We start from the raw sequence: 27,085 nt of genomic DNA on the forward strand, positions 1-27,085 counted from the left end.
TACCGATATATAATTTTTTGGCTTCAAGAAGCTTTTTCAAGTTTAGTCTGTGTTAGTGCGTCCTGAAGCGCGAAAAAAAAATGAAGCGTGTTGCTGCCAGGCGCATCTTTTTTTTTTACCGTGCGCCACTTGTTCGCTCATTAACCAAAATTATTCCCTAAGACATTATAGCTGTTTGATAATTCTGACTTAAACGCGCTCAACTTAACCTGATTTAGGGGAATGTCATAGAGAAGTATGTTAAAGCCGCAAGAGCTCCACGTTTTATCTATGGCCGGTATACATTTATCGCAGTTTTCTTCAGCAAACACTCCTAATGCGCAGATGTGCAGAATATCCTTGACAGGTTTCAAAATGGTAACTATTATCCAGTGGTACAGTTAAGATGTGGCAGGTTCTCTCAGATCATGAATGGTAGCTTACCAATATCCCTGAAGAGAAAAGTATACAACAGCTGTATCCTACCGGTGCTCACCTATGGGGCAGAAACGTGGAGGCTAACAAAGAGGGTTCAGCTTAAGTTAAGGAAAACGCAGCGAAGTATGGAAAGAAAAATGATAGGTGTAACGTTAAGAGATCGGTAGAGGGCGGAGTAGGTGAGGGAACAAACGCGGATTAATGACATCCTAGTTGAAATCAAGAGGAAGAAATGGGCTTGGGCAGGGCATGTAATGCGAAGGCAGGATAACCGCTGGTCCTTAAGGGTAACGGAGTGGATTCCAAGAGAAAGCAAACGTAGCAGGGGACGGGAGAAAGTTAGGTGGGCGGATGAGATCAAGAAGTTTGCGGGGATACAGTGGCGGCAACTAACAAAGGACAGGCTTAATTGGAGAGACATGGGAGATGCCTTTGCCCTGCAGTGGGTGTAGTAAGGCTGCTGATGATGATGATGATGACAGTTAAGATGTAGAAAGCGTTGATGCAACCTTTCGATTGCTGTAAAGTATGCTTTTCACAGTTTAGCGAACGCAGTAACGAATCCAGGCAACAAGGAGGCAATCCTGCCTAGCGAGAAAGAGAAGGCAACGCTACCATTGACGTACAAGCCGCTGCGAACGCAACACAATAAGCGTCCGGAGCTTCGCTAGCCTGCGCGTACCTCGACTTTGGCTCCTTGAACATGCCCGTGTCGATGGCCATGGGAAAGATGGTGGTGAGCTTGATCTTGTCCAGCAGTCCAAGCTGGTAGAGCTCTTCCTCCAGAGCGCACATCAGTCCTCGAACAGCGAACTTAGAAGCGCTGCGGCAGCGTTTGCAAGAAGGACAAGCCATTATGCTCTGATGGTCACTCTCAGCAACTTGAGAGATAGGCATTGAATACCTAGCTATATTTTTTGAATGTCTGAATTTTCAGCAAAGCAAATACTGATGAAAGTATATTATGTTCGCTGAAATAATCTGAAACTTATGAACTACCAATATGCACATACCAAATTTAGAAGCCGCACCGCGTCGAAACAGTTCATTTAAATTTTTACCATACCATCTAAGAAGGTGCAGCTAGCGTTCCTTTTGATCCGGTAGCCGAAGAGGAGTGTACGTGAACCCTCGTGATTCGTGTGACATCATCGCTAGGAATATGTGATACATACTGCAAACATGCTGTAGGAAACGGAAGGGAAACCGGAGGGGGCATTTGATGTTTCCCTTCAGACCACGGCATACACTCGTAACAAGGGTACAGGTGCTGCTTCGCCCTATCACGGTTAACTTATCATTGTAATTCCAACAAAAATGTCTTATCATAAGCACTTTGCCCAGGTCTGAAAAAAAGACGATTCTTTAGCTTTTGCTACTTGAGATTGGCAACAGCAAATTTCCACCGGCATATATACAATTTCCTAAAAACTCTCACACACGCTTTCAACATTTAAATCCGGATACCAGATTTATAACCTAAACACCTAAAGAGCATGTCAACCATTTTGTCTTGAAGATGGACGCCACCAGAAAAATTAACAAAATTTTATATGATTACTGCGGCTCAATTTGTCGGCATGGAAATGACGGAGGACGTAGCGCCAAACCAGCTGCTTAGGTAAATATTGTCTACTGCGTCCGCGAATTCACATTAAAAAGTATCGCATTTACGATATGAATCATGATAAATTCCGTTCAAACAAAAACTTGGCAGGAAATGTACCCCACTGTCGCAAAAAGCTGGGAGTTTTTCATGTGCGCCACTGTATGCAGAGCATCCGAGGTGTTCATTGATAGCTTTTTCGAAATCCCTTCTTATACTCAATTCTTTGCTTATAATTGCCCCAGAACAATCGAACAGGATTTCAATATTTAGAATGCGCTAAAATTTGTTTACATTCAGAGCAAGTCTACACTGCGCCGACAAATTGGCGGTGTCGGATCACGCCCTCTACCGTCATGCGCTCGTTCGCGGAGTGACGGTTGTAAGCAGTATGAACTGATTATTGAAGTAAAGTTGGTGCTTTCATGTCTACTTACCAATAATCCGTGAGATACCCTGTTCCAACGTAGCCGGCTATGGACGACATTGCGACAATATGGCCTTCCTTCTGGACGAGCATTCCCGGAAGGAACTCTTGAATCATCTGTAACAATAACGAAAGTAACTTAAGAGAAACCATATACAAAGCATAGTGGTTCAGCTGATATCTCTTACGGTGATTGCTTCACCTGCTCTAAGTTGTAGCCGTAATTTCCAATATGTTCCCCGGCCATAGCTTATAAAATCCTGTGAATGACTACCCTCGCTTCTTTGCTTTATTCGCCCCATCGCGTCGTAAAGCTCTCTGCCCGGCAATGGCCGATGCCTTTTTGAGAAGCGCTAAAAATCGAGAACAGTACTAAAACCACCCAAGTAACGTTGTTCAAAGGACCGAAAAGTTTAATACAATAGCGCTGAAACGCCGGACACTCCGCAGGGGTGCGAAATCCTCAGAGAAACCACAAATGGTAAACAGTTATAGGAAAGAGATAAGTTATTCGGACTTCGAACCGGCACATTTCTGTTCCAGTACAGCAAAAAACTGTGCGCACGCGTCCACACTTGAGCATTGCTGGACGTGAAGAATGTGCTTACATTTAGCCCAAAAAAGCGGCGGCATATGCTAGGCCTATGTTGCAGCAAACACTCCCGTCGGATGTTATCGGTAACGAAAAACTTGTGATAACCACTGATGCCTGTTTAATTAACACGGAAACACTACCGATTCATCCCACGACCCATAAGTTTAACCTCTTTTCATGTGCGCAGGAAAGCTCTTGCTTGCTAACCTTGCTCTGAAGGTTACTCTACAATTTAATTCACATTATCCTTATCGCTTAATCTTTCACCCAGAGAAAGGTCCAGACACGGAACATGGGTATCATCAACGGCAGTTGTCTGAAGCAAACAGCGTGACTGCAAGACTTTTTTTTTCTTGAATTCTGTGTCATATGCGACGATTCCTCTCAAATTCAAACTGCAATTCCGACGCACCTTTCCACCTTGACTGAAGGATTTTCAATAAGATGGCGCGAACAAAAACTTTAGTTCGTCCATTTTTCTAAGCACTTAATGCGTCTTTTGCAGCGCAAAAAACGTCAGCATGGCCGGAAAGCCATAGAACCGATTTTTTTTTGCTGAAAACAAAAATGTTGACGCAATTCGCCTCAGTTTTCTTTCTAAACAACTTTGGAGCGAGCGAAGCCGACGCACCCAGAAATGTGAGAGCAGGTTGACGTCCAGCGTTCGCCGTATCTGGTCCGGCTTGAGCGTGAGCAGGGGCTGGCACTGGGTGACGGCCGCGTTGTTCACCACGATGGCCACGGGCCCCACCTCGTCGGCGACGCGGCGAGCCAGCTCACGCACCTGGTTCTCGTCGGACACGTCGCACTGGTAGGCGTGCGCCGAAACCCCCATCTCCAGCTTGATCTCGTCCGCCACCGACTGGTTGTTCTCCTGCGAATGGCGCGTCGTGCAGACGATTAGGCAACTAAGCATTGAGGCTTGGATCCTAGGTAACATGAAAAGAAACACGTTATTGACTAATACGAAATAAAGATACCATTCATTGAATTTGCCTCTATTACCTCATACTGCCCCGAAAGGGAATATTCTCCAAGGGGCGAGACAAAGTGCACAAAACAACTTCATGTCATTCTTGCTCATAATCAGCGGTGCCATGTCGTGGAAGACCGCCTGACACTCACCCAGCTCACAACGGAAACCACTAGGCGGATAACATCGGCCTAGGTTTCATGCGCCAACTATTTGTAAAGCACTGAAACTGCGAATAAAGTTAAAATAAGACTGGCGGTACACAGGCGCTTTCCGTTTCGCTTCCATGCAAACGCGGCCGCCGCGGCCGAGACAGACCTCCTGTCCTCCAGTTTATCAGCCAAGCACGCTAACCACTAAGTCACCACAGCAGGACCAGCGGCCGAGACAGACCTCCTGTCCTCCAGTTTATCAGCCGAGCACGCTAACCACTAAGTCACCACAGCAGGACCAGCGGCCGAGACAGACCTCCTGTCCTCCAGTTTATCAGCCGAGCACGCTAACCACTAAGTCACCACAGCAGGACCATTTTAACACTGAAGATATCAGTACAAATGCCAGAAGAGCGCCCTCAAGCACACCTAACGTTCCACTCCTTCAGTGGCTTTCAGCGCGCTAGCGCTGTCAGCATATGCCCGAGGCTCCGGCTCCGAAGTGGACCAGTCTCTGAGTGCGAAATGCGATCGAAGAACAACGTTAGGAGAAATTCCAATTCCAGAGGGTCGGCATGCGGTTTGATATAATATCAAACGCGGCTTCAGCAAACATGAAAAATAGTGCTATATATTTGCATGGGATTTGTAAGAGTAGATTCTAATTGTTCAGTACAAGCATTATTTCCTTATAAAGGTTCAATATATCCGAGCTCAATTGTAGATGTCATCCACCAGTTATCATCACTCGTTGACTTCGATCCGGACCTGCGGCCGCATTTCAGCGAAGGAAAAATGCAAAAAGAACGTCTTTCTGGGCTAGTTGGTAAATGTTCATCTTTGGTTACAGGCGCGAAAAAAGGCAACACAAGACAGAAAGACGGGACGAAGCGCCTTCGTCCCGTCTTCCTGTCTTGTGTTCTGTCTTTTTTCGCGCCTATAACCAAAATTGCAAAAATGTCGACTACTGGGAGTTTCCTGGCATTCAAAAACAACCGAGTGCTTGAAAATATTCCTGAGCCCACTGCTGCTGCGCGCTTGTAGCTCACAGTGTGGTCCTGAGGTGTAAAAACCATCAACCTGTCGAGATATGTTAACGATCAGTCCGCCAAGCGTCATACGCCGTGACATACTACCACAAGCAACACGTTTTACAAGGAAGACGCAGCGCCAAAGTCCACGATAGAAGATAAAAAGAGAATAGCCCGAATACTTGAAAATTCAAGAACAACGTGGATAACATCATTCTGTCTCAGAATCGATTTCAGTGTAAGTCCTTACGAAAGTCAATTGTTCAATTTGATGCCCACGCATCACCTCACATTGTTCGACGCCCGCTTATCAATAAGAAGCCATTTTGGGTACGGACTTGCGAGTGCAATTCCACTGCCACCAGCTTCAAGGGATGTAACTGTTTAAATACAAAGATTTACATACACGTCAGTCACTCTCATTTGTACGAAGTGAACGTTTCAAGAAGTCGAGTATTTAAAATTGGTGTTGCACAATCTCATCGATTAAAACCTGTTTTTTCAACTACTCAGTTGGTACACTCGCCGATGACAGTTATTATGAAAGTGTGTTAAAAAGCCGTCTATGTATGACGTTCACCAGTAAGTGACTCTGAGTTCGTTGAGCCGTGCGGGGAGTTAGAACTCATGGATATCAATTTCATCAAAAGTCGCAGCTGAATTTTTTTGCATATCTAGGAGAGCGCCGCAAACAGTTCGTGCTACGCCTTTGCTCTTGATACGTTATATTTTTTCTTGAAGAAAGTCGCCTAAGTAACAGTGAATAAAATACTTTGAGGTCCAAAAATGAAAGTAAAATGAGAAGAAAAGAGGAATAAATACATAAACAGAAAAAGTAAAGCAAGAAAGATGTAAGCAAAAAGAGACAAAAACAATGAACGAAAGAAAGCAGGAATCAAAAAAGAGAATTAAAGAAATGAAAGAAAAGAAATGACAGTGCGTTATTTTTTTTTTTTTCACAGGTATTGCGAGCCTCGTTACTAGGCTTTGGACGGGATTTGGCTTTCGCGGCACCTTGAACGTTACCGAAGTTTGTAACTCAAGGGTGACGTTAACAAAGAGGAAATAAACTCGGATCGTACTGCTGCTTCTATGATGATCTGTAGATGGAGGCATGTAATGCAGCACAGCTTCTGATCATCATTGCGCATCGTTGTGGTGTTCTGGGAGACGCAACTGGCCGTACCGGCAGTGAGAACTGCAAGATGACAGCATTGCCTGGAACATGCTAGCTTTGTACAACGGCACGGAATGTTTTGCTAGCGCCTGCGTTGACCGCCCGCAACACAACCAAAGTAGCGGAACCGCGAAGCCGGGAAAGTCACCCGATGTCCTATTGAGAAACAATAGAGGCTAGCTCCCCTTTCTACCGTACTTTCAAAGGCTGCCAGTAAACCACATATACATATGCTATAGACCTACAAGCACCTATAAACCTCTGCAGACGTAGCAATGGCGTATAATCTATCCTAATTAAGAGATTGAGCGCTTCATGGCTTCCGGCTCGATGATTACTGCGGTCAAGACTTTCTTAGTACACATTTATGATCACATCACCTTATTATTCCGACTCTTGTCATCCTTCTTACCAGAAGTATGGGAATGCAGCGCCACTTGAACCCAAGAGGAAGAAAACGAGTTGAAGGCAAGATGCCATCACTTATATAAAATGTTTCCAAGGGCACTGACCAAAAACGACGCAAGAAAAGAAAACTTTCGGGTGTATATTGCTCTCCCCGGTGCCAAAAATCAAAAAGGATGATGAAAGAGCACACCACATCAATGTCGCATTAACTGAGCCCATTTCCAGGTGTTCCTTGGCCGTACGGATTGTGGCTGCTTCCCTTCCTTGGCATGCGTATCCCTCCTTGCTCTGATCATTTCCGCGACATTGTCTTGTGCCGGCAGGTGAAAATTGGAGCTATTTCTTTCGAGACGCTAAGCCACACATTATTCCGCCTTTAATAACTGAGGAAAGCAATTCTAAATGCGAAAGCAGTGTAAAGCTAGCCTGCCTTCTCCTGAAGTTCAAAACGAGGCCGACCCCCGCCTGGCTGCAATCAGATGGCGCAGGAGGAACGCGGTAGCGCCATGGGGTGCCCGACCAGCAGTGAATGGCCGTGAAGACGCGGGCAAGGGCCTTCAGGAGGAAAGAGGAAGCACTCTCACTGAAGACGCTACGTCCTGGTTGGCGCGTGGCCTACTTCGACCGCCGCCGATGGACGTGTTCGGCCGAAGGGGTCCCCGCGCCAGCCGCGTATACGTGCTCACGTGTACGTGGCTCGGCTCCCTAGCTCGTCGGCAGATCCCGAAGTATACGGCGCCCAGTCGCCGTCTAGAGACCAAAAATAGTGAACGGCACGGGCGCACCCACGGATAGACCGGACTCGGCAGCTCTGAAAGGGCCTTTATTTTTACGCCAGGTAGGCGGCCCGAGACTCGCTCTCATGATTTATCCCCATTTTTCACGCATCTTGGGAGATAAAAGCTCGCCGACTTTAGTCCTCTTGAATACTGAAGGATCGTAACATCCTTTATCTCTGCACGGCGTCTACTGACATTTCAAGGCCAAGAAGTCGGTTTGATAAATTTCCGCCCTCCCACGACCGTAACTTACTCTCTGTTATCTGAGGCGCGACAGAGTTGGCGTCTTCAGTTAGGCGTATCACGATTGGTGTTCATTGCGAACAAGGAAATTAAGGGAGAAAAACGTTACTCCAAGTAGCCGCCGTCGTTATTCTCACTGCACTTCAACTACTCCGTAGGGGGGTGGTCAAAAAGGGGGTAGGGGGCGGGAGGGGGGGGGGGGGGGGGGCGACCGTGCCGCGTACAAACTACTGTTTGTTGTCTTGCTTGCTTGCTTGAGAAGGTTTGTGAGATCTGGATTTATTGATGTCAATCCTAATTTTTCATAAAGCAGCTTTAGCGAAGCTTCTAAGTTATCCACTCATGCCTACAGCTTTATCGGCTAGCGTCACCTGGTGGCGACCAGTAGCGAGCACCGCGCATCAAATTGTGGACGTTTTAAGCTTGAAATAGGAGAAAACCGGGAAATGTGGAGAGATTCTGCGCGAAAATCATTTCATGGCGAACGCTTCCTAGTCGGTGCCAAATCTGAGCTATGGTCTCCTTCCGGCGCTCACACCAACACCTTTTTACGGCAATAAAAAAAAAACGCTGGGGAGGACCGAACACTCCAAACTCCTGCGGTGATTTTGAGTCTTCAGCGCAACTAGGCGTATGGTGGCAGCCGTTCAGACTGGACGCGTTTGTCCAAATAGCCTGGGCTCTTAAATATGGCTCCAAAAAGTATTTTCGGTTTGGAGCAGGCGTCTAAGTGCGATTCAAGAGCCGTAGCGACTTTTCAAGAGATCGATACGCAAAAAACTGTCTTGCCTTCAGGTAGCGATGTATACTTTATACCTCGAGATCTTTAAGTTAATCTATTATCCCCCCCCCCCCCCCTTCCCACTTCAGCGTTCAGCGACGCCCATGTGATGCATTCCGTGTAAGCTGCTCCTTACGTTTAACAAAAAAATACGAAAGTTTCTGCTTCGTCTAGCCTCAGCAGTGAGCAAACAGCCTCCGCAGACTCGCGATGGCGCCCCTGACCCTGTTTCTCGTTTCCTTGCATTGCCGGCCGCCTTACTTTCTCGCGTAGACGATGATGCCTTCGGCGTCGTTATCTCATGCGCCTTCGCTTTCACCGGTGACCGTGAAGGAAAATGTGCGCGAAAGTGGAAGCCGATGCCATTCCACATTCGCCACGGCCTTGGAGGAACCGCCGCGAGCCTAATGGAGAGTATGCGAGCAGTACGTGCCTCACAGCACAAATACATTACGGCTGTTCACAAGCGTCGAATGGGAGCGGTGATAAGCCTTGATCAGCGGTGACCGGTAAAACAACTGAAAGGCCTCGATGTTGAAATTTACACCACGAATATACAATGATACGACATTAACACTAAGGTGTCTAAAAGTCCTCATGCCCACAGTATGCCAGCTTCACGCCAATTTTCTTCTTCTGTAAGCTGGCCAATAGCGTCGAATAAACTGTATTCATTTTATATAACGTATATTTTATATAATTTATTTTATATAATGAACAGCGCTTGCTGAACTCCGCATATCCTGCAACGACGCAGGAGGCAAATCAGCATTATCCTCTCAAATCAGATAAGCCTGTCCAGCATACTCACATGGCTGAAGAACCAAGTATATTTCAGCAAGCCAAAAATGGAAAATCAAATCGTCGTACTGTTTTTTATTTTATCAGGGAGGAATAGCAACTGATCGCGTACTTAATGCGGAAGTCACTACGAGCGAATGCTAGAGTGTCATGGCGCTAACTATTAGCCCGCATTCCAATAAATTTATCTTTGGTCACTAAGAGCAGTCAAAACTGCGGCACGTCCGACATTCGCAGGATACCTTACCTTACCTAGGCCCCACTTCGTTCTAGATATTTCACCCAAACAGCACGTCAGGCACAGCCAAATATAAGCGGAAATGCTTCAGCGATCCAAAGCGACCACCAATCACTTCTCTTTTTTTTTCTGCATATGGCCTATTACTCAAACAGAGTTTTATCGCAGTGGCATGCAAAGATCAGAGAGTTCACCAACTCTCGTTCTCTAACAAAACTGTGCAAAGAAGGCCCAGCATCCTGTCGCTATTTTCATGGCCTCCTGCACTTTGTGCTTTCTCCATTGTTTCCAACTAGAATCAGCGTTATCGACCAAAACGATGTTTATGGGCGCGTCAAAGACGTCTATTGCCCCGAGTAGAGGATAGCAAATTGGCATACCAGCACGAATTGGATGACAGTGGTACTGCAGTTTGTACACGCGTGAGTGCGTATAGAAACTGACGTATGCCTCTCTGTGCGAAACAGCGACTTGCCGCATGGCACACTTTGAGTAGCAAAGCTCGTGATCATGTGCTGACGCCCATTACAGTCCGCGAAGTATCGCCGCCGTAATTTTACCCCAAACGCCGTCATGACAGAAGTCATGAGTATGCTGGCTTCAGTGTACTTTCCGATGTTTTCGGGCCAGTACTTCGAAAAGACTGCGAAGCTTCTGGAGTCAACATTTTCGGCTCGTGTCGCAAGGCTTCAAAATAGCGCCAAGCCTAGCTGCTTTGTGATTCCACAGGCCTGTAGACATAGTGGGTATATGCGGTATTGCATTCCAGGCAGTGTAAAGACTATGAATAGAAAAAAGGAAATATATTTTAGAAGACAATGCTTTGTGTAAGGAGTCTCTAGACGCTCTATATACCATGTATACATTGCTAATTTCTAATTTCGACTAACTTTTACATAACAACTGATCGATAGCCAAAAGGTAGAAACAACAACATGAAAAGGAATACCAGCTCACAGATATACTCGTGTCATTTTAGCAACAAAAGAACACACTACTATAGCGGCGTTTGCATGAATACGACAGAAGTCGACTTGAGTTCCCTTTTTAAGGGAAGAGCAGGTTTTGAGAAGGAAAGGCGTGACTGTTCCTCTGCTCTCTTGCTCGACGTTTTTCCACTTGCCCTCTATAAGTGGACTGGAGTCCACTACTGTCGCATTCATGTAACCACGGCTTATGATATTGAATGAGCAAAATCGGCGCTTAGATTGTAACGTCTGTGATACCTTTTCATGTGCAGTGAACATTTTCTTTTAAGGAATGCGTTCAGCGGTGCTTTCCAATCTTAATGCAGACTCAAGAACACAAGCTTATCATTCGAATGAGAGTAAGGTTATGCATATAAATAGTGGCGCAAGACTACAAAGACGACAGACTAGACAGCTCTCATCCCGTCTTCTGGTGTGTAGCGCTAGTAAGGTGTTCTTGCATTTTTGTTTGCAACCACTAAATTTAAGTCCGTCACACACTTAATAGCTTCTTCTCCCTCCTCTTTCTTGGGAACGTACAAAAATGTCTGCCCCTTCTGCAGACTCCTGCGCGATTCCTGTTGATGCTGCTGACTTTACAACACCGTGCCCTGATTTGGTAGGCCAGCCGACTCTCCTTATTTAACCCAACTTTAACCCAGCACCCCACATTTCTGGCAGAGCTAGGTGTTCGCCTTAGCTATGTGTAAAGTGAGGTATCTGTTGCCATAGAGAGCAACTTTCGAAGCAGGCACCGAGCAATGCAACTCACGAGGTCAGTAAGCTAGGTCAAATTGTACAAAAGGAGTAATCGCGGGCTTAGATCGAGCTCCGTCCTCAGTTGTATTGATGAGCGTATTTCTTGTCAGGTGTCGACTATAGATAACAAAACATCCACGCATACGAACCTGTGTAAATTTGAAGGACAACAAACAAATAATGATTTGTCGTAAAAGATATGCGTTTTATAAGAACTAAATCTATCAGTGAAAACAAGGGCAGCAACAGCCATTCAGGGCACACTGGTGACGTGAAGGATAAATTACGTCGACCGAAGTCGTAGCCTAACGCAAGTCTCAGAAAAAGTGAATGAACAAGTAACAGAAAAATGTTTCATAGCGAAATTGAAGCATTTTTGAATTAATCTATTCAGGTTCTAATCGCTAGGTCAGCCACCACGCAACTTTTTTTTTAATTTTTTTGCCATTTCGAGCAATGAGAGTGGCCAAATACGAGTAATGCACTGAATACATTGAGCTTCTTCCTCTGTCTTCTGATGCGCCTGCAGTGAACAACGCGGCTAATCGGACGCAAAAAAATTAGCACAAGGCAATGAATAAAAAAGCGGTTTCCTTCATGGTCTTCCTTATGGGTACCCAGAAAACCTGTTGCGGCAGAATAGAGATGCACATGTATGAGGTGCAAGCAATAGTATGGCCGCACACGCAAGACATCACGCTTCCTTCCAGGAGTCTATTGTGACAGCTGTTTTCTGACACTACACAATCGCAGTTAGGGCGCTCGCAAGCTTCTCGTGCCAGCGCCGACGTTGTACCTGTCATACGCTGATCACGCCGGCACTCATTGAAGAAAACGCGGCCGTCGAGACCGAAACCGCTAAGGAACACAATCAAGGTAAGGCCAGCCACGAATCTTTATCTGTTTCAGTCCTCACAACGGCCAGGCGACACCGAACAACTTCACAGTTCCTATCTTGCGGCCAAAAGAAAGATCAAAACTCTCGACGACTCCGACGGCACACTTCGAGCTGCGAACGCGTCACGAAGCAGTCTGCGCCGTGTCACTGCCGTGGGATAACCTTCGAGCCCGCAGCTACAACAGCGGCAAAGCGGGGCCTCCTCTGACGCCAGACGGGTCAACGAACCCACTCCGCTGGCTCTCTACAGCGGTTCGTAAGACAGTGAAAGTGCACGGCGTAGTACGTGCGCGCGCGTGAAGAACACGACCTGGTGGCACCGTTTCTCAGATGTCACGGCCACGCTCTATCCACCGCTCTCTCCCTTCGCCTTTTAACCATCCGAAGCCCCGCCAGAAACGGCGCTGTGTGTTTCGTCTGGGTGCGCAACGCTGCCCAGAGTCGGGTATAGCTGTTCCTTCCTGGATCCCTGTAGACGGCGTCTGCTATAGTCTGGACAGCTAGGGCGGCTGGGTGAGCGCACTGTTTACCGGACTTGCGCTGCCAGCGATCGAAGAGGAAAAGTATTTTCGGAACGTGCATGTCCAGTTAAGGCAACCGTGAGAGCTCCAGCTTGCTACGTGACTTCAGCACGGAGAGAACAAGCCGAAAGATGTTGGGTTCGATTTCCTCGACAATGACGTCTGCGAGATGGCTCGACATAGACGGACGAATCACTGCATCAGAATGAAGCGATTGAACGTCTTCGAATGTGTCAGTGTTGTTTTCTGTCAGAAAGGTGTTTAAAGAAAGTCTATCGATAACATTCGCTTTGCCCCGTGTGAAGAAGTCAAAGTGTGGACAGTAGCGGACCCGACGGACTGCGAAGCCCATCTGCATTGTATGACCTAACATGGGAGATACTTGAAAGCGACCATTCTTTGGTCTGCGTAGCCCGCCTGAATAACATTTTCTTTGGTCAACAGGAGAACGCAGCAGATTTCAATAGCGGCATGTCAAAAAACAAGTAACAGCTACCAAAACACTTGAAAGAAGCTTCTCAGGCAGCTATTGCCACATAAGGAGAGCGGAAGGATGCGTCATTTTTGTCCCATCCCCTGCTGTTGACACTTGTTACCCTAACAACGCTTGTTTAAATTCTTGGTCGGACAATATTGGTAATACCCGCAGCTTCCCACACTCCCTATACCGTCAGGCCTCGGTGCAGGGCTCGAGAGAAACAGCTCGACCTGGTCCTCTCAACCAGCACAGCCTTTCCACATTTAGAAGAAAGATTCAGCTGATTCAACTGGCCATAGTGATCCTTGCACCAAGCAGGGTGCTGCATTTCAGACGCTTTCCCTCTCTCTCTTATTCAGCGAACGCGGATACTCATTGGTCGGTACGTATCCTGCAAAGCCGGGTAAGCACTGTTAGCTTCCTGCGCTAGATATCAAGTCTCCTATCCAGTGGCAGTGTTGAAATTGTGCGAGAACTAAATACTTAGCTGCCTACCACCTGCATTTTTCTCTACAGCTCTTCTCTCAGCGCCCTTCTAAGTGTAACAGCATTTAGGGCTCTTAAACCTCTGCGCAACGTTTTTCTGCCCGCGCTTGTGTGTTGTCAAATAAGAGCTGTCTGTTCGATTCTTCTACACATGAGGCCGTCAAGACTGATAGTGTGGTGTTTCTAACTCTATAAAATAGATAACGATGCTTATCTGCATTATATTGATAAAACTAGATACGTAAAAAAGGAGCGGGTAGGCGTTCCACCGCTCATGTTTAATTCAACACCGTATCCGACTGGCATTCGCCGTTTCCTCCACTCTCTGTGCAGCCGCCCTAGCATCGGAACCCTCCGTCACGATTTTTATTGTAAGGCAATTGTTGTATCTGGCCAAAGTTTATCAAGCTTGTTATCACTTTGTTACTGTGCGCCACGTGTCTCATGTACGCGGTTAGTGAGCGCGTGTGATTTTGTATCGCTAGCGAACGGCATTGCAAATTCGCTTGCAATGGTCTGCAAATTGTGCAGACTTCAGCGAAACCAAACAGAGAACTGGGGCTACATAACGACGCTGTTCAGTTAGATTTCCTTTCATTTGGCAGTAACGTAAGCTGTGACTAAAGCAAAGGGGAGAGGGAAGCAAACGACCAATTAGAATTAGTGTAGAGCTGGTGACGGCACCGCCACCGGCCACCTTACTGCCGCCGCATTCAGTCCTCTCCGAGTCACAGGGACCATCTTCCGTCAATTATTCGCGACATCCGCCCCGAATTGCTATCGCAAGACCAAATTAGCGCCAATAAATTCGTGAGCCATGTCAATCACGCTCTCGTGCGCTACCATTCGTCGATATCGGCACACCAGTGAGAGATTGGCGCGCGACACGTTTTTACAACTGGCATCATGGGCGTGCATTCGCCACTATCAGCCTGACGTCATCCGGGACGGGCTAGGTCACCGTGAACAGCAAACATTGCTAAAAGGTGAAATAAAAATGAAAACGAAATTATTCCTTACACTGTGTGGCCCCTGGTATTCTAAGGGTTGGAATGATGTCATATCTCTGGTTACATCACGCAGCAGCGCACGCCGACTGCGCTCACGAAGTGAGCGGTTAGGCCTTCTCACACATAAGCAGTCTTCTTAAGTGTCTGTGCCGATTTTTTTCTTTCTTCCCCTTTCTTCTGCAATTTTGTCGTGAATCCAACGTCATTTGACGACATATTTATGTTTATATACACGTGAAACCTCAGCAAGTAACTGCAAGCTTCAACTTAAACACCTGGACGGATTTCGTTTTTTCAAGAAGCATGTGGCCAAGTCCAAAAAATAGAAAGTGCGAGAAATGACGACACTGGAGTTAGCATGTGGAATAACAAGGGTAGAACTCCAAACAGCCGCATACAAGGCAGTGTCACAGTCACGGACGTCAAAATAAAAATCAAGAGATAAGGCCGTTTAAGATTGGACATGCACTGAACGGTTCGATTGCAAATATTGTGGAAATGACTAATGTTTATAGGAAGTGGCGCTCAGCACGACCAAAGAAGAGGTGACGATACAAAGCAGACAAGGAGTTAATGCCCACGAAGCTAAGAGGGAATGGCTTAATAGCAATGTGGAATGTAGAGAGCTCATCAGAAACAGCGGTCCTATATGCAGCTATAGAAAGAAAGAAGAAATTAGCTTTCGAGCGCTTTGAAACTAATACAATGGTATCAGTGTCGCGCACCCGTAAAACTCGCATTAATATGAGGACTCTGCACCACAGCTGTCGTTCGAATATTTTATTTCAGAGTGGACATAAACACATCGTTCTAGGAAATAAATGTTAGTGGGCCGTTAAAGTTCTACGCTAAATTCCCAGAGTGATAAAAATGTCGCTTCCCCTGGCAAGAAAAAGCAAAAAACATTTTTTCTCTTTCTCGATCAGCCTGTGACATTTTAAATTCCCATCCGTAATGAAAGTTCATTTGAAAGGTTAACAGTAGGTAACTGCGAAATCTCAGGTTCCGGAAAAAAGTAATTCAGAGCTAATTATTTCAGATCAGAGCACAGACAGACATGACACGACGGGCTTTGTGTGTTGGCTGGGCGAGTGTTTCTATGTGCTCGTCCAAAATAATTAGCGCTCAATTAGATTTATAGAAATAGTGCATCACGAGCAGGCCCCGCTACGTGTCTGATCCAATTCCAAAGGAGCAGTGTGTTTTCATGTAAAGTAAATGCTGAAACGATAATCTAACGCAGCTCATATCCAAAATTTACTAAGGCAGATTACAGAAATTTATGGAGGGAAACGGCAACCTGATCGCAGAATGGGTGCGTCCAGAGATCCTGCCTTCCATCATTTCATCCGAAGCGGTCACAAAAGGGGTTTTTACTTCAAGCACTCTGTATTTCAAAACACTTAGCTAGTGAATTAATGTTTTTTTAATTAATTATCCGCCTTGAGGCAGACGAATGCTGTCTGTTAAAGGCCGATGAAATCAATGCAAAGGAATCGACAGTGGTATCCTACTCTTCACGGGTTCACAAAGTTCAGAAATATAGTTCCCTGCATTTCCTTCGCAGGAAAAAAACGGCAACTTAACTACAAGTAATTGCCAGAAATTTTATAATTAGATGCCGAAGTTGAGGTCTTCCCTACAGAGTAAAGTCATTCTCCTTTTCCCCTTTACCTCTCACGATTCCCTACCGCAGCTTGAGAAAATTAAAAGTTCCTACTGCTTAACTGAAATGTAAGATTCTTTTGAAATGCAGTGAATTAACACCTTTATCAGATTTTGCCCCAAGCGGAATCATTATGCATTCACTAAGATTCTCCTTTAATCAGGAATGTTGTTCTCCATTTATAGACGTGCTCGGATCCTACAACATGCCATACTGCCAAGTAAGGTCCTGATCTGGCTCCCAAGTGGTCTTTTATTTTCTCCTGCGTACCCAACTGGCTAATTTGTGTGGTTTGAGCGTCGACTCATAGTCCAGCCACCTGAGCGTGACTTGATAACCACACTCTCCTCGTCCCACCTCTATGACGCAAAAGCATCAGCTCATCTGGCGATTGCTGGATGCCATTTTTGTTTTTCTCCGGGCACAAGCAGCCCTCAATTGCGGCGATCTTCGAGGCATCGATGCCGAAGAGAACTCGACACGTTCGCCAAGAAGTCCCACTTTTCTATGTGTTCGGAACTTCCTGGTCAACTTGGCCAAGAAAGTGGCAAACGGCGGACCTAAAGGCTGTTTAATTAAACTGTTACAGCGTCCCCACCCACAAGATGTGCAGACTGAGACATTGTTGTGCGGTATAGTCGACACGTCGAGAAAAAAAGAAAGCTAGTTAGTATTCCAGCACTTATTGTAAATCTCGTTTCACATGGAATCCCGACGGTTGATCTTGCTGTATTAGACGTGCATCAAAATCTTGTTTTTTACAGCATTTTCTGAAATAAATGTTTATATTCAACTCCTCATTGCCTTTCTATATTAATTCGATTGCAAAAATAAGAATACGTCTCAGCGATTTGGAAACATCGAAATATGGATAAATTTTCCAAAGACTCTTTGGTCTGCTCAATCACTCTTTGTGACAGCCGATATGAAAATCTAACCTCCATGTCTTTTAGCTCGGCTAAGTGCGATCGATAATAAACAGCGAGTATTAAAGTTTTTCAGGCAAGTGTCCATTTAATGTGGTAGTAGGAAAGAATTGACAGTCATACTTCACCGCCGCTCTCTCTCCAACAAAGCTGACCCACAAAGATACGCCAGCCCAGACCACGCAGTCTAGAGGCCGCCCACTGCTTTGCATCGGGGGTCTTAATTAGGTGGCCTCGGTCGGCGAATTCCTCAGAGCAGCTCTCACCCCAGGGCTGTTCTGATCGAAATTAATTTCATTTAACTTAAACCGACTCATTTTGAAACATGTAGGCTTAGAGATGCGTAGCCTAGACTGTGTGAGGTTATTACACTAGCAGCAAGATAACATAGAAAACAACTTCAACCAGTGGAGAACGCCACCTTTGTGGAAGCTGTCGATGACAAATGAGATTATTCCTCGCGCTAAGGTGAAAACAGCCGGTTTCGGCCATAACAGGCTGCGACAGAAACAGAATCTTCCTTTTTCATGAGAGGAAATCCCCTGCGGAACTATCTTTGGCAAATGCAGCTCGCCTCCCATTAAAAACGGACGCGCTTTCGCGTCATCGCCTCCTTACAAACTCCGTCACCTCTTCTTCGGCCTTCACCGTGGGCCACTATCTCTTGCATTCTTTCCGCAAGCCAGCGCCAAGGCCACTCAATTGCGGCGGTCTTTTTACGGCATCGAGAATGTTTCGCTACAGGTCTCGGGGCCTTTCTCTCCTTTCGCCTTTTCCTGGATGCCGCTCCTCGAAGCCAGCTACACCGTTTTTTCCGCTCTTCCCATACGCCAAGCGGCCCAATAGAACGTGAAGCCTGTTTCGACCACTAGAAAAAGAGGATGAACGGGCTGAAATGCGGTAACGTCTGTCGACTACTGCACTCGCCATTGGGCGCAACAAGTTGCCCTCTTAGGCATAGACCGTTTTTTCTGAAAAACAGTACAAAGTAAAGTATTCTTCGTTTTCTTTTTCTTCATTCCTTCAGGCCGCAGATGGAAGAGCAGGTTTAACAAAAGAAGTCCCTTAAGTAGGATTGTTATCAAAGACGTTTCAGTGTAGACTCCCAGGAGGCGGATAGCGATTATTAACAGCAGAAGCCGCTGAGGCACGGACTGCGGGCCACACCCACAGGAAGGCAACAACCTCCCGAAAACACATTATTACTTAGCTTCTATTAGAACATCGCGCCGCCTGTTTAACCTCCTCAGCATTCAACGTATACATGGATCGACCTTAGCATTGAATAAATCTTTTCTTCCAACTGCAATAGAAAATTGGAACCTCCTACCCGACTATATTGTTAACGAGCGCGATGCTACTAAATTTCGGCAGGTATTAATTAATCACTGTACTGAATACAAATACTGCCCATTTGTCTCAAACTTCCCCCAGCTACACTTATTCGTTTTCTTGTTGTTGTTACCGCCTAATTCAGCCTTTCGCCATTCATTATTGACCAACGTTGCCTTGTTATGTAACGTTTTTCATTTTATTTTATTGCATTATGTTTTGTTGTATTAACATGTCATTCTCAGTTGTATTTGCTTTGTCCCCCCCCCCCCTTATGTAATGCCTCAACAAAGGCCTTTAAGGGTACAATGAATGATGATGATGATGATAACCGTTTTGTTTCCTCATTGAACTTCTCCGCTCACTCACTCACTCACTCACTCACTCACTCACTCACTCACTCACGAACTCACGAACTGCATGAAGGACACACGTTTACCGACCTTTATATTCACTGTTCTGCAGAGCATGTAAATGTTTATCAGGTAGTAGAGCGGCAAGCTGTGCTACTTGGCGGGTATTCATCTTGAAAATGGGGTTACTGCGCTAGAAAACGCAAACAACACTGTTTCCTTGCACACGGTGTCCGGTACAGTTTTATTGTTCCTTATGTTTGCAGCATTTTGTATCATCCATAACCTGTAACTCGAGCTGATGAGTCGGGCGATAAATATAAGTGAGCTTTCTGTGTGCTTATTTAGCTCATCGTCTCTTTTATAACAATCACTCACTCAACGAGTGATGTTCTTTAAATATTCTGTCGTCATTCAGTGCGCTCGTAAGTTCGTCAGACGGCAAGCGCAAGTAAAGAACAGAGGAGACTGCACGAGAGAGCAACGGACGTGCTCACTCGATGCATGACTGCCCACGTGACGCATCGACTGCCCTCTTACGTTGGCCTTCGTTTAGTGTACCTGCTGTGATGCCCTCTATGCAGCCATGCAGAGCCGCATGACAATGGCGTCTGGCTCAGAGGACGTGCGCTCTATGGCACAATCACCGGTACGTCGTTACCCTTTGCACTCGCACGCGGGCCTTAAATTTAATCATTACGCATTCCGGTCGGACCGCATGCTTTCCTGACAGCTGTCCGCAAAGTGACGTTTAGACAACCAGCTGCTGCATGCAGTATGGCACAGCTGCACTAAAGGGCCAAGCGTTGCAGGTGAATTAGGATCGCATTCAAGAGATGGGTGAGGTACTCAGTTACAATGTGTTTCTGGTCGACCGCTTTCGTGCGGACCTTCTCAGGGAAACAAGACTAGAAAACAAAACATTCTCTTTGTTCTGCTGCTAACCGTTACTAACATTTTTAGACAGTCTATAGACTGCCCATAGATTTCTGTCTATAAGGCCTACAGACTCTCTATAGAGAAATCACAGAGAACGGTCTATAGGCAACGAAAATGCTATCGATATCGACAGTCTATAGATTGATGCTCATACACGTTTGGTAGACTTTCCTCTATAGACAGTCTATAGACTGTGAACAGACGACAAGAAATATTTATAGGAAGGCGATAGGGTCTAGAAGAAGTGTATAGAGTTTCTACATACCATTTTTTATGAGGGAAAAAATCTTCATTTCTGTCACATTTTCAAGGGATACTTCCTCCTCTAATCATTGTTGTGCTGTTTATTTGCCTAGGGTGAGTCCGCTCTGTGATAAACAATGACGTCACTGAGTCAAGAATAACAACGGGAAATAAATAGAGATATCAGTCGCCATAAAATACGGCTCAGGCTGACAGCGAGGGCGTAGTTCAGGGTTTCAAAACGATTTCAGGGTGCCATGTTGCGCTGAAAGGACGCTGAGGATGCAATTTTTTTTCTCTTTTAAAAATTTACTCTCTGCCCCTTCCTGGCTAGGTTGACGTTTATCCAGCAGAAAAAGGTACATTTATGGCAGAGAAAAAATGGTCTAAAATCTTTCCGCCTGTCCATTTGAACTAGTAACATCCTTAATAAAAGGACGATCAGCAACCTCATTGAAGTGAATGGTGTTGTAAACTCAAGGATCCACACCTCAAATCTGTTTCGCTGCACGCATTTCGCTTGAACATCTGCCGCTAAGGATGCAACCTCCATTTTGTTTAATGTATTTTTCTTATAGCAGTTCAGTTTTCGATGACAGTAGTCTCTATGTGATCAGAACGTGGAACCTTATCCACACAAGCCAACATGTATTTGTGCTCGGAATCACTTTAAATGGTAACAGAATATACTACCACTACAGCTGCCTTTTGATTTAGTCCAAACGAAGAAAAGGCCGTGTACTATGCGATGACATTGCACGCTTGATTCCGCCAGCTGGCAGATATTATATCGGAGACCTTCTCTACGGCGTCCCAGGAAGCCAATATGCAGCTTCGGGACGTTAAATACCACACATCATCGCCATATTCGAGGAGCCTAGATATGATATTCGAGGAGCCTAGAGGCGCAGTGAACCAGTGAATATAGGTGCACTGCTTAATTTTTTCGTGTGTTCCTTTGTTTGCGACCGATATGACTTCTCTGAAAATTTCATGGCCGGTATGCACATCATGTGCACGCAGGTGAGTTGGCTTGAGATGCCTTGCGCGTAGGATGCAAGCATATTTACTTGCATTTGTGCGTGGAAGGCATTGAGTTCACATATGGTCGTGGACGCTGCAATACTCAGATGATGCCCAAAAAAGAGATGGCCTGGAGAGGTAGTGGTATCTCCATTATAAAAGGAGACAGAAATTTCAACGCACGAACATATTAAATTCTTACTTCTTTCTGGAAGTGAAAAATTAAGCATGGTTATCACTCCTCCAAAAAGGAATGAAATACGCCGGAGGAAAAACGTGGTTTCTTCTCAAGATCATGGAGTAATCAGCGGCTGAGCGCGGGTAATGTGCTCGCTTTCTATTGACAGCTACCCGTATATAAAATGACGAGTGAAAAAAAAAGTCCTTTACTTCGATTTCTCGCAAACAAAGGCACTCAATGGATCAAGCCTTAAATGAGTATAAGAGAAAAATCAAAGAGTATGCTTCTCGCTCCTACTAAAGAAAAAACCGTTCACTAAATATTATTTCAGGATTGCTTTGATATGGGCATAGAAATGGGCGAGAAATTAGTGAAGTCCTTGACTCGTCTTCTTTTTCTTTTTGCATAGCTGTAACAGAAACTAACTCCTCTAGTGTCTTTGAACTCCTCGCAACATGACTGAAACTTCGATTTTCAGACAATGCGTATAAAATTTCAGAGCTATGAATAGAATTAAGCCTACGATATGTCAGTTATCGAGGCTTTGTGACACAGGTCACTACATATTCAATAATTTAAAATTCAATAATTTAACGCGCGAGGCAGTGACACCTTAAAGCCTTTTTTACACTGAGCCTCTAGTACAATCTCTGAAAATGTGTCAGCATCGTAGGGTTGCGAATAATAAAAAAAAAATCAGCCTTCCAAATCACACATCTCTTGGCACGCGGCCAGAGCTTTCACGACAATAGCGCATGCGGTGATCACCATCACGATAGGCCCGGAAGCAATAGCTAAGCCAAAGGTGAATCATGTGTCTTTGCTACCTGCAAACAGATATGAACAATTGGAGGGTACACAACCTCGGCCTTAAGGGTATCACGCGATATCGTTATCGTTAATGGGTTAATTGATGCCCATGTATGCGGATTTGGTCATTCTCGACTAAATATTCACGGATCCCTTGAAGTCATCGTACCACTCCTGGCGCACTGGTGCAGGGGTTAAGCGATGCTCCACAGCCCTGCGATGGCAGATGCTGCCCCGTTTGAGGCTTGGGTGGCCAAAGTTGCTCTTCCCGAGTGACCAATCATTAATTTAACTGGCACCTGGCGCTGTGGTCAATTTGCTCAAAATCCGTTGGGCAGGTCGTGATTACGACAGAACATCACGTGACCAAGGCGACCCACCTAGGTTGCTTCTCCGGATATTTTGCGCTCACAACACCGACGACGACACCGAGTTCCTGCACAGCGGGAGTCTTAACGCTAGCTCCGTTAAAATTGCACGGCCACCTTCTTCTATGATTCGATTAATGATTTCGTAAATCACGCTGTAGTTGCGGCGGAGGGGTCATAAAGCAACGACACCGAGCACGGGAAGCTTCTTGCTTTGGTTCTGATATATTTAGTGCATCCGGCTTTGGTGCTTGTGCTTCCGGCGGCAGCAAAGGAAGCGGATGGTGCGTCGCACCCGCTGAAGCAAAAACAGAGGACGTTTGTTGTGCACGGGCGAAAAGCAGACGGGATCCAAAAATACATCAAGGTCACCTGCCGGGGGTTCGGCTACAATATTGCTAAGGCGTGTTTGGCAGAGTGCCGAATAGTTACGTAACCTCGTGAGGCACATAAAGAAGGCATCAATGCGTGATTTATAATCAGCGGCAAAGATCAGCAACACAGATTGCGAATAGGACTTTCGGTTTCTGGTGTTTTGGTAGCGCCAGAAAGCGTAGAAAACAATCCTCGATTGTAAGCAGCTCATATGTTTGCATCGAAAGGCGGCACGCACTACCATTTCGACACTAAGAATAGCTACTTCGCGCCTTTTCAAGGTTCTTGCCGTAAATGGTCACAAGAGAAAAGAAGTATTACGAAACTCGAAAGCGCTACCAGCCAGGCCTATACATGACAAATTTTGGCGTTACAATTACCACGGTGTTATTTAGAGAGGATTCAATTTTTTGTTTCTGTTATTAACATTATTTTTCTACTAGCGTATGACAGCAACTGGGTCAGAGTTTCATTTATGAGCTGCTGATAGAACCTCTCCACAGCTATGCAACGAGAAGATACATTTACCCTCACAATAAAGGTTATTACGTTTGCTCCCTACAAGCTATTTAAAGAATTGGAGTACGTTACGAGCATTTTATGGTTATTTTGTGGGCTCATTCGGTAACGAAACTAATTCTGGAGAGTAACACCAGCGCTAAGACAAAAGCGACCATTGGCGTCCACATAAACCTCATCATTTGCAGTTTTAGAGCTTCGCTGTAAATTATGGGACCTTAAGATTACAAAACTGCACCAAGAGTCCTGCATTTTGAGCGAGCTCAAAACACAAAAACACAAAAAGGGACAATCCGCCGCGGTGTCTCAGTGATTATGACGCTTGGCTGCTGACCCGAAAGACGCGGGTTGGACACAGGCCGCGGCGGTCCAATTTCGATAGAAGCCAACTCCTAGAGGCCCGTGTACTGTGCGATGTCAGTGCACGTTAAAGAACCTCACGTGATCGAACTTTCCGGAGCCCTTAACTATGGCGCCCCTTATAGCCTCAGTCGCTTTGGGACGTTAATCCCCCATAAACCCATTAATAATGAGGGACAAGCAACGCACATAAAACCTTTGACCACTTTGTGATCCGCCTCTTTTAATGTACCTTTACTGTACAGAAACAAAAAAATACAGTTACAGTTGGCGGCTGTTCAGCAGGTCAAGGACGAGCTGAAATGACATTTTGAGCAAACAACACGACGCTCGTTACACCTGTCATGGACCTATTATATGCACACATCTGACACGCGTCCCTTTGAATCACATTCCTATGTAGATTGCCAGCGTTGAGACTAGATGGCTGTAGATGGCTGCAGGTCGAACCGTGGACCTTCCGCACAAGAGGTCCACGGTTCGACCCACGGCCGATGTGGAATGACTGACCTGTAATAGTATTCCGGTGCTCTTTACAGAGTATCATATGAAATAACAAATGTTTGCCTGACGTCCTTGGTAATGTAGCGTGTAGCTCTGACGGGAAACTAAAGTGATATATCAAAATAAGCAAGACGGACAGAATACTTCTCGGAAACACAACCGACGTTTTTGCCACGCGGAAAGATGGCTTCATTGGAGAGAAAACCGCATATGAAACTCTTGAAACTCATTGACATCGAAATCGCCTGTGAAAAATAAGCCCCGTTTCGTTGAGCTCTTCGACCAATCACAGACGCCACATCCGTTGAGCTAAAACACGTCACCAACCGAAAAAGGCCGCCTCAGGCCTCCACCACTGCACCGCACCTCATGCCCCCCCCCCCCCCCCCCCCCCCACCTTACTGCAGGGCACATGCTGTCCGCTCGCTTCGTGGAGTGCGGCTGCATTTTGTCGGAACGGACGCGTACAGTAGAAATAATCTCTTTGGGTGCGAACGAAACTACTTGAAGTTACAAAAGAAAGCCACAGACTGCGGAAGAAACTGCAGATCGTGCTCACGCACCTTTACGTCGGAGACGACGATGCGAGCGGGTGGCTTCTAGTGAGTTGTGTGCTGCCGTGTTGTGCGCACATAAGCTTTAAGGGATCCTGAAAAGCCCGCGAGCAGCAATCGCATCGTAGCGTATTTCATCTGATTGAAAAATTTTGTGCCCATTGCCCATCAAATGGCGGGCTGCACTGTCGAATATCGCACTTTTGTTGACAACCCACGCAGAGTGTGTGATCCCAGGCGACCCTTGGGGTTGACTCTGCTGTGGTCGTTGTGAATTCTACGTTTTCGAGTTGTTTCCGCGAGTCGTAAGCGTAAAAAAATCACTGCATACGTTCCGCCCAAGTAGTCTACACCAGCTGCCGGCTATAGCTGCGGGCAAGAAAAAGTAAGAAAGAAAATTAGTTATCAGGAATTGAAAGGCCCGGTGAATCCCTCACATGTCGGTGGACGCCTGAACCACACCGTTAAAGAGGGGACGCAGGTGGGAGTTAAAGGCGAAAGAAGAAGACGTGCCGTAGTGGAGAGCTCCTTCATAACTTCGACTGTCTGGTGGTCTTTAGCGTGCACTGATATCGCGCAGCACACCGGCGCCTTTTGCTTTCGGCCTCCTCAGAAAGGCGGCCGCTCCGGCCGGGTTCGAAACCGGGTACTGCGGATCAGTAATCGAGTTCCCTAACCACTGAACCACCACCGCGGGTGCAAGCAGTGCGTGCATTCACTTCACACATTCTGTAACTTCTGTTGCTAAACATTATTTCTATTTATTTTTATTCATTTATTATTTGTTTACTGTATGGGCAAAACCTGGTACTGCCCCTTGGACAGGTCTCCTGACAAGGCTGTATCCCCACTGGGCGCAATAGTAGCTGGTTTAACGCTTTTCTCGCCGAAGCGCGTATCGTGAATACCAATTTAACTGCATATCAATTTCAGTTTTAATTACAATTTATTTCGAATTTTTTCCAGGAAATGCAAACACTTTTTGGACCCATAGCGAACGGCTAGTTTGGGTCCAAGTACACAAAATACGTAAAAGCAAATTCAAAAACGGCGGACATATACAGAAAAGCGTAAGCGTAGTACAAGATTAAAAGCAAAGTAGTCTAAATAACACTAGTAGATAACATTCGGCGTGGCAAAAATTATAAAATAGCTCTGAAAACATGCCATGCAAAAAGAACTTTCGGACATCGAGTGTTAGTAAAAACTATCGTGTTACATATAGAGTACATATTAGCAGAAAACTATGAAGAAAAAAGAATTTTAGTTTAAATCATATCGCTGGTCAGATGTTTAGGGGAATCCCCAAAGGTGGAGTAGATTTGTATATTCGTACATATCGCATCGGCATGCTAAAGCTTCCCCGTGGAGAAAAAGCACCCGAACCTAAGGCGCTAAAATCCGGCCTTCTGCGCCGGCTTCTCACGTATGCTACACGCATGACGACCCACGCTGGAAACTTTTTTCTTGCATGTACCAAATGAAAGGTGTTTGTGCAGGCATATTAGACGCCTGGATATTTTTCAGTATATCTCCACTTATCCGCCTTTCCACAGCTCCGAAAACATGCGCTCGCATGACGCTTCACGTACTGACGACGTGAACGTGAACGCATGTGCGTCTGCATGAGCGCTCAATCAAAGAGCAAACGCAGACACTTCGCAATTTCAGAATGACCGCAGACTGCACATTCTAGCTGATTAGGCGGCTGAAGTGAGAGAGAAACCGCTTCACCGGCCGAATAGCAGTCACAAGAGAGCGTTAACGTCGTTGAGCGCTTGCGTTTCTGAGCCTGCCCTGTACAAAGTCTACATGCAGTCCGAGTGCACAGCATGCGAGACGAAAGCTTCAGCGCTCGTTTTTGAGTCTAGCATTAAATTCTCTTCGTCGTCCATTTTAGGCGGTTGCAATATCAGACGCTTCGCATTCCTGGATGTGCTAGCCGCGCTGCTTTCCTCCTATTTCGGCAGTAATAGCACATTGGCCGCGAAATAGTGTTCCCAGAGAGGCAGGGTGATTACCTGACCTCTCGCAGCATTACGAATCCGTGCGTGGTGTTGCCGCGTGTACTTCACTTTCACACACTTTTCTCGCCTATGAATGCTTCGTTCACGGTATAATTGCATAATTGCTATCATATTACGCTAACCTGTAAGTCTAGCCTAACACACCATTTCATTTATG

At 45.9% G+C, this 27,085-nt stretch overlaps 1 protein-coding gene across 1 annotated transcript in view; it reads right to left on the reverse strand.

The window, feature by feature from the left end:
• LOC149328479 (17-beta-hydroxysteroid dehydrogenase 13-like) overlaps window positions 1–27,085 on the reverse strand; it is a 43,532-nt gene that overhangs the window by 8,404 nt on the left and 8,043 nt on the right. Inside the window, exons 2-4 of the mRNA XM_089560607.1 lie at window positions 3,677–3,919; window positions 2,461–2,567; window positions 1,100–1,240 (exon numbers count right to left, since the gene is read on the reverse strand). Of these exons, the coding sequence (XP_089416733.1) occupies window positions 1,100–1,240; window positions 2,461–2,567; window positions 3,677–3,919 (491 nt within the window). The remainder of the gene's footprint in view (window positions 1–1,099; window positions 1,241–2,460; window positions 2,568–3,676; window positions 3,920–27,085) is intronic.

The sequence above is a fragment of the Amblyomma mixtum genome, chromosome 9 (assembly GCF_055824585.1).
Source record: "Amblyomma mixtum isolate Tamu chromosome 9, ASM5582458v1, whole genome shotgun sequence".
In the NCBI taxonomy this organism is placed as follows: domain Eukaryota; kingdom Metazoa; phylum Arthropoda; class Arachnida; order Ixodida; family Ixodidae; genus Amblyomma; species Amblyomma mixtum.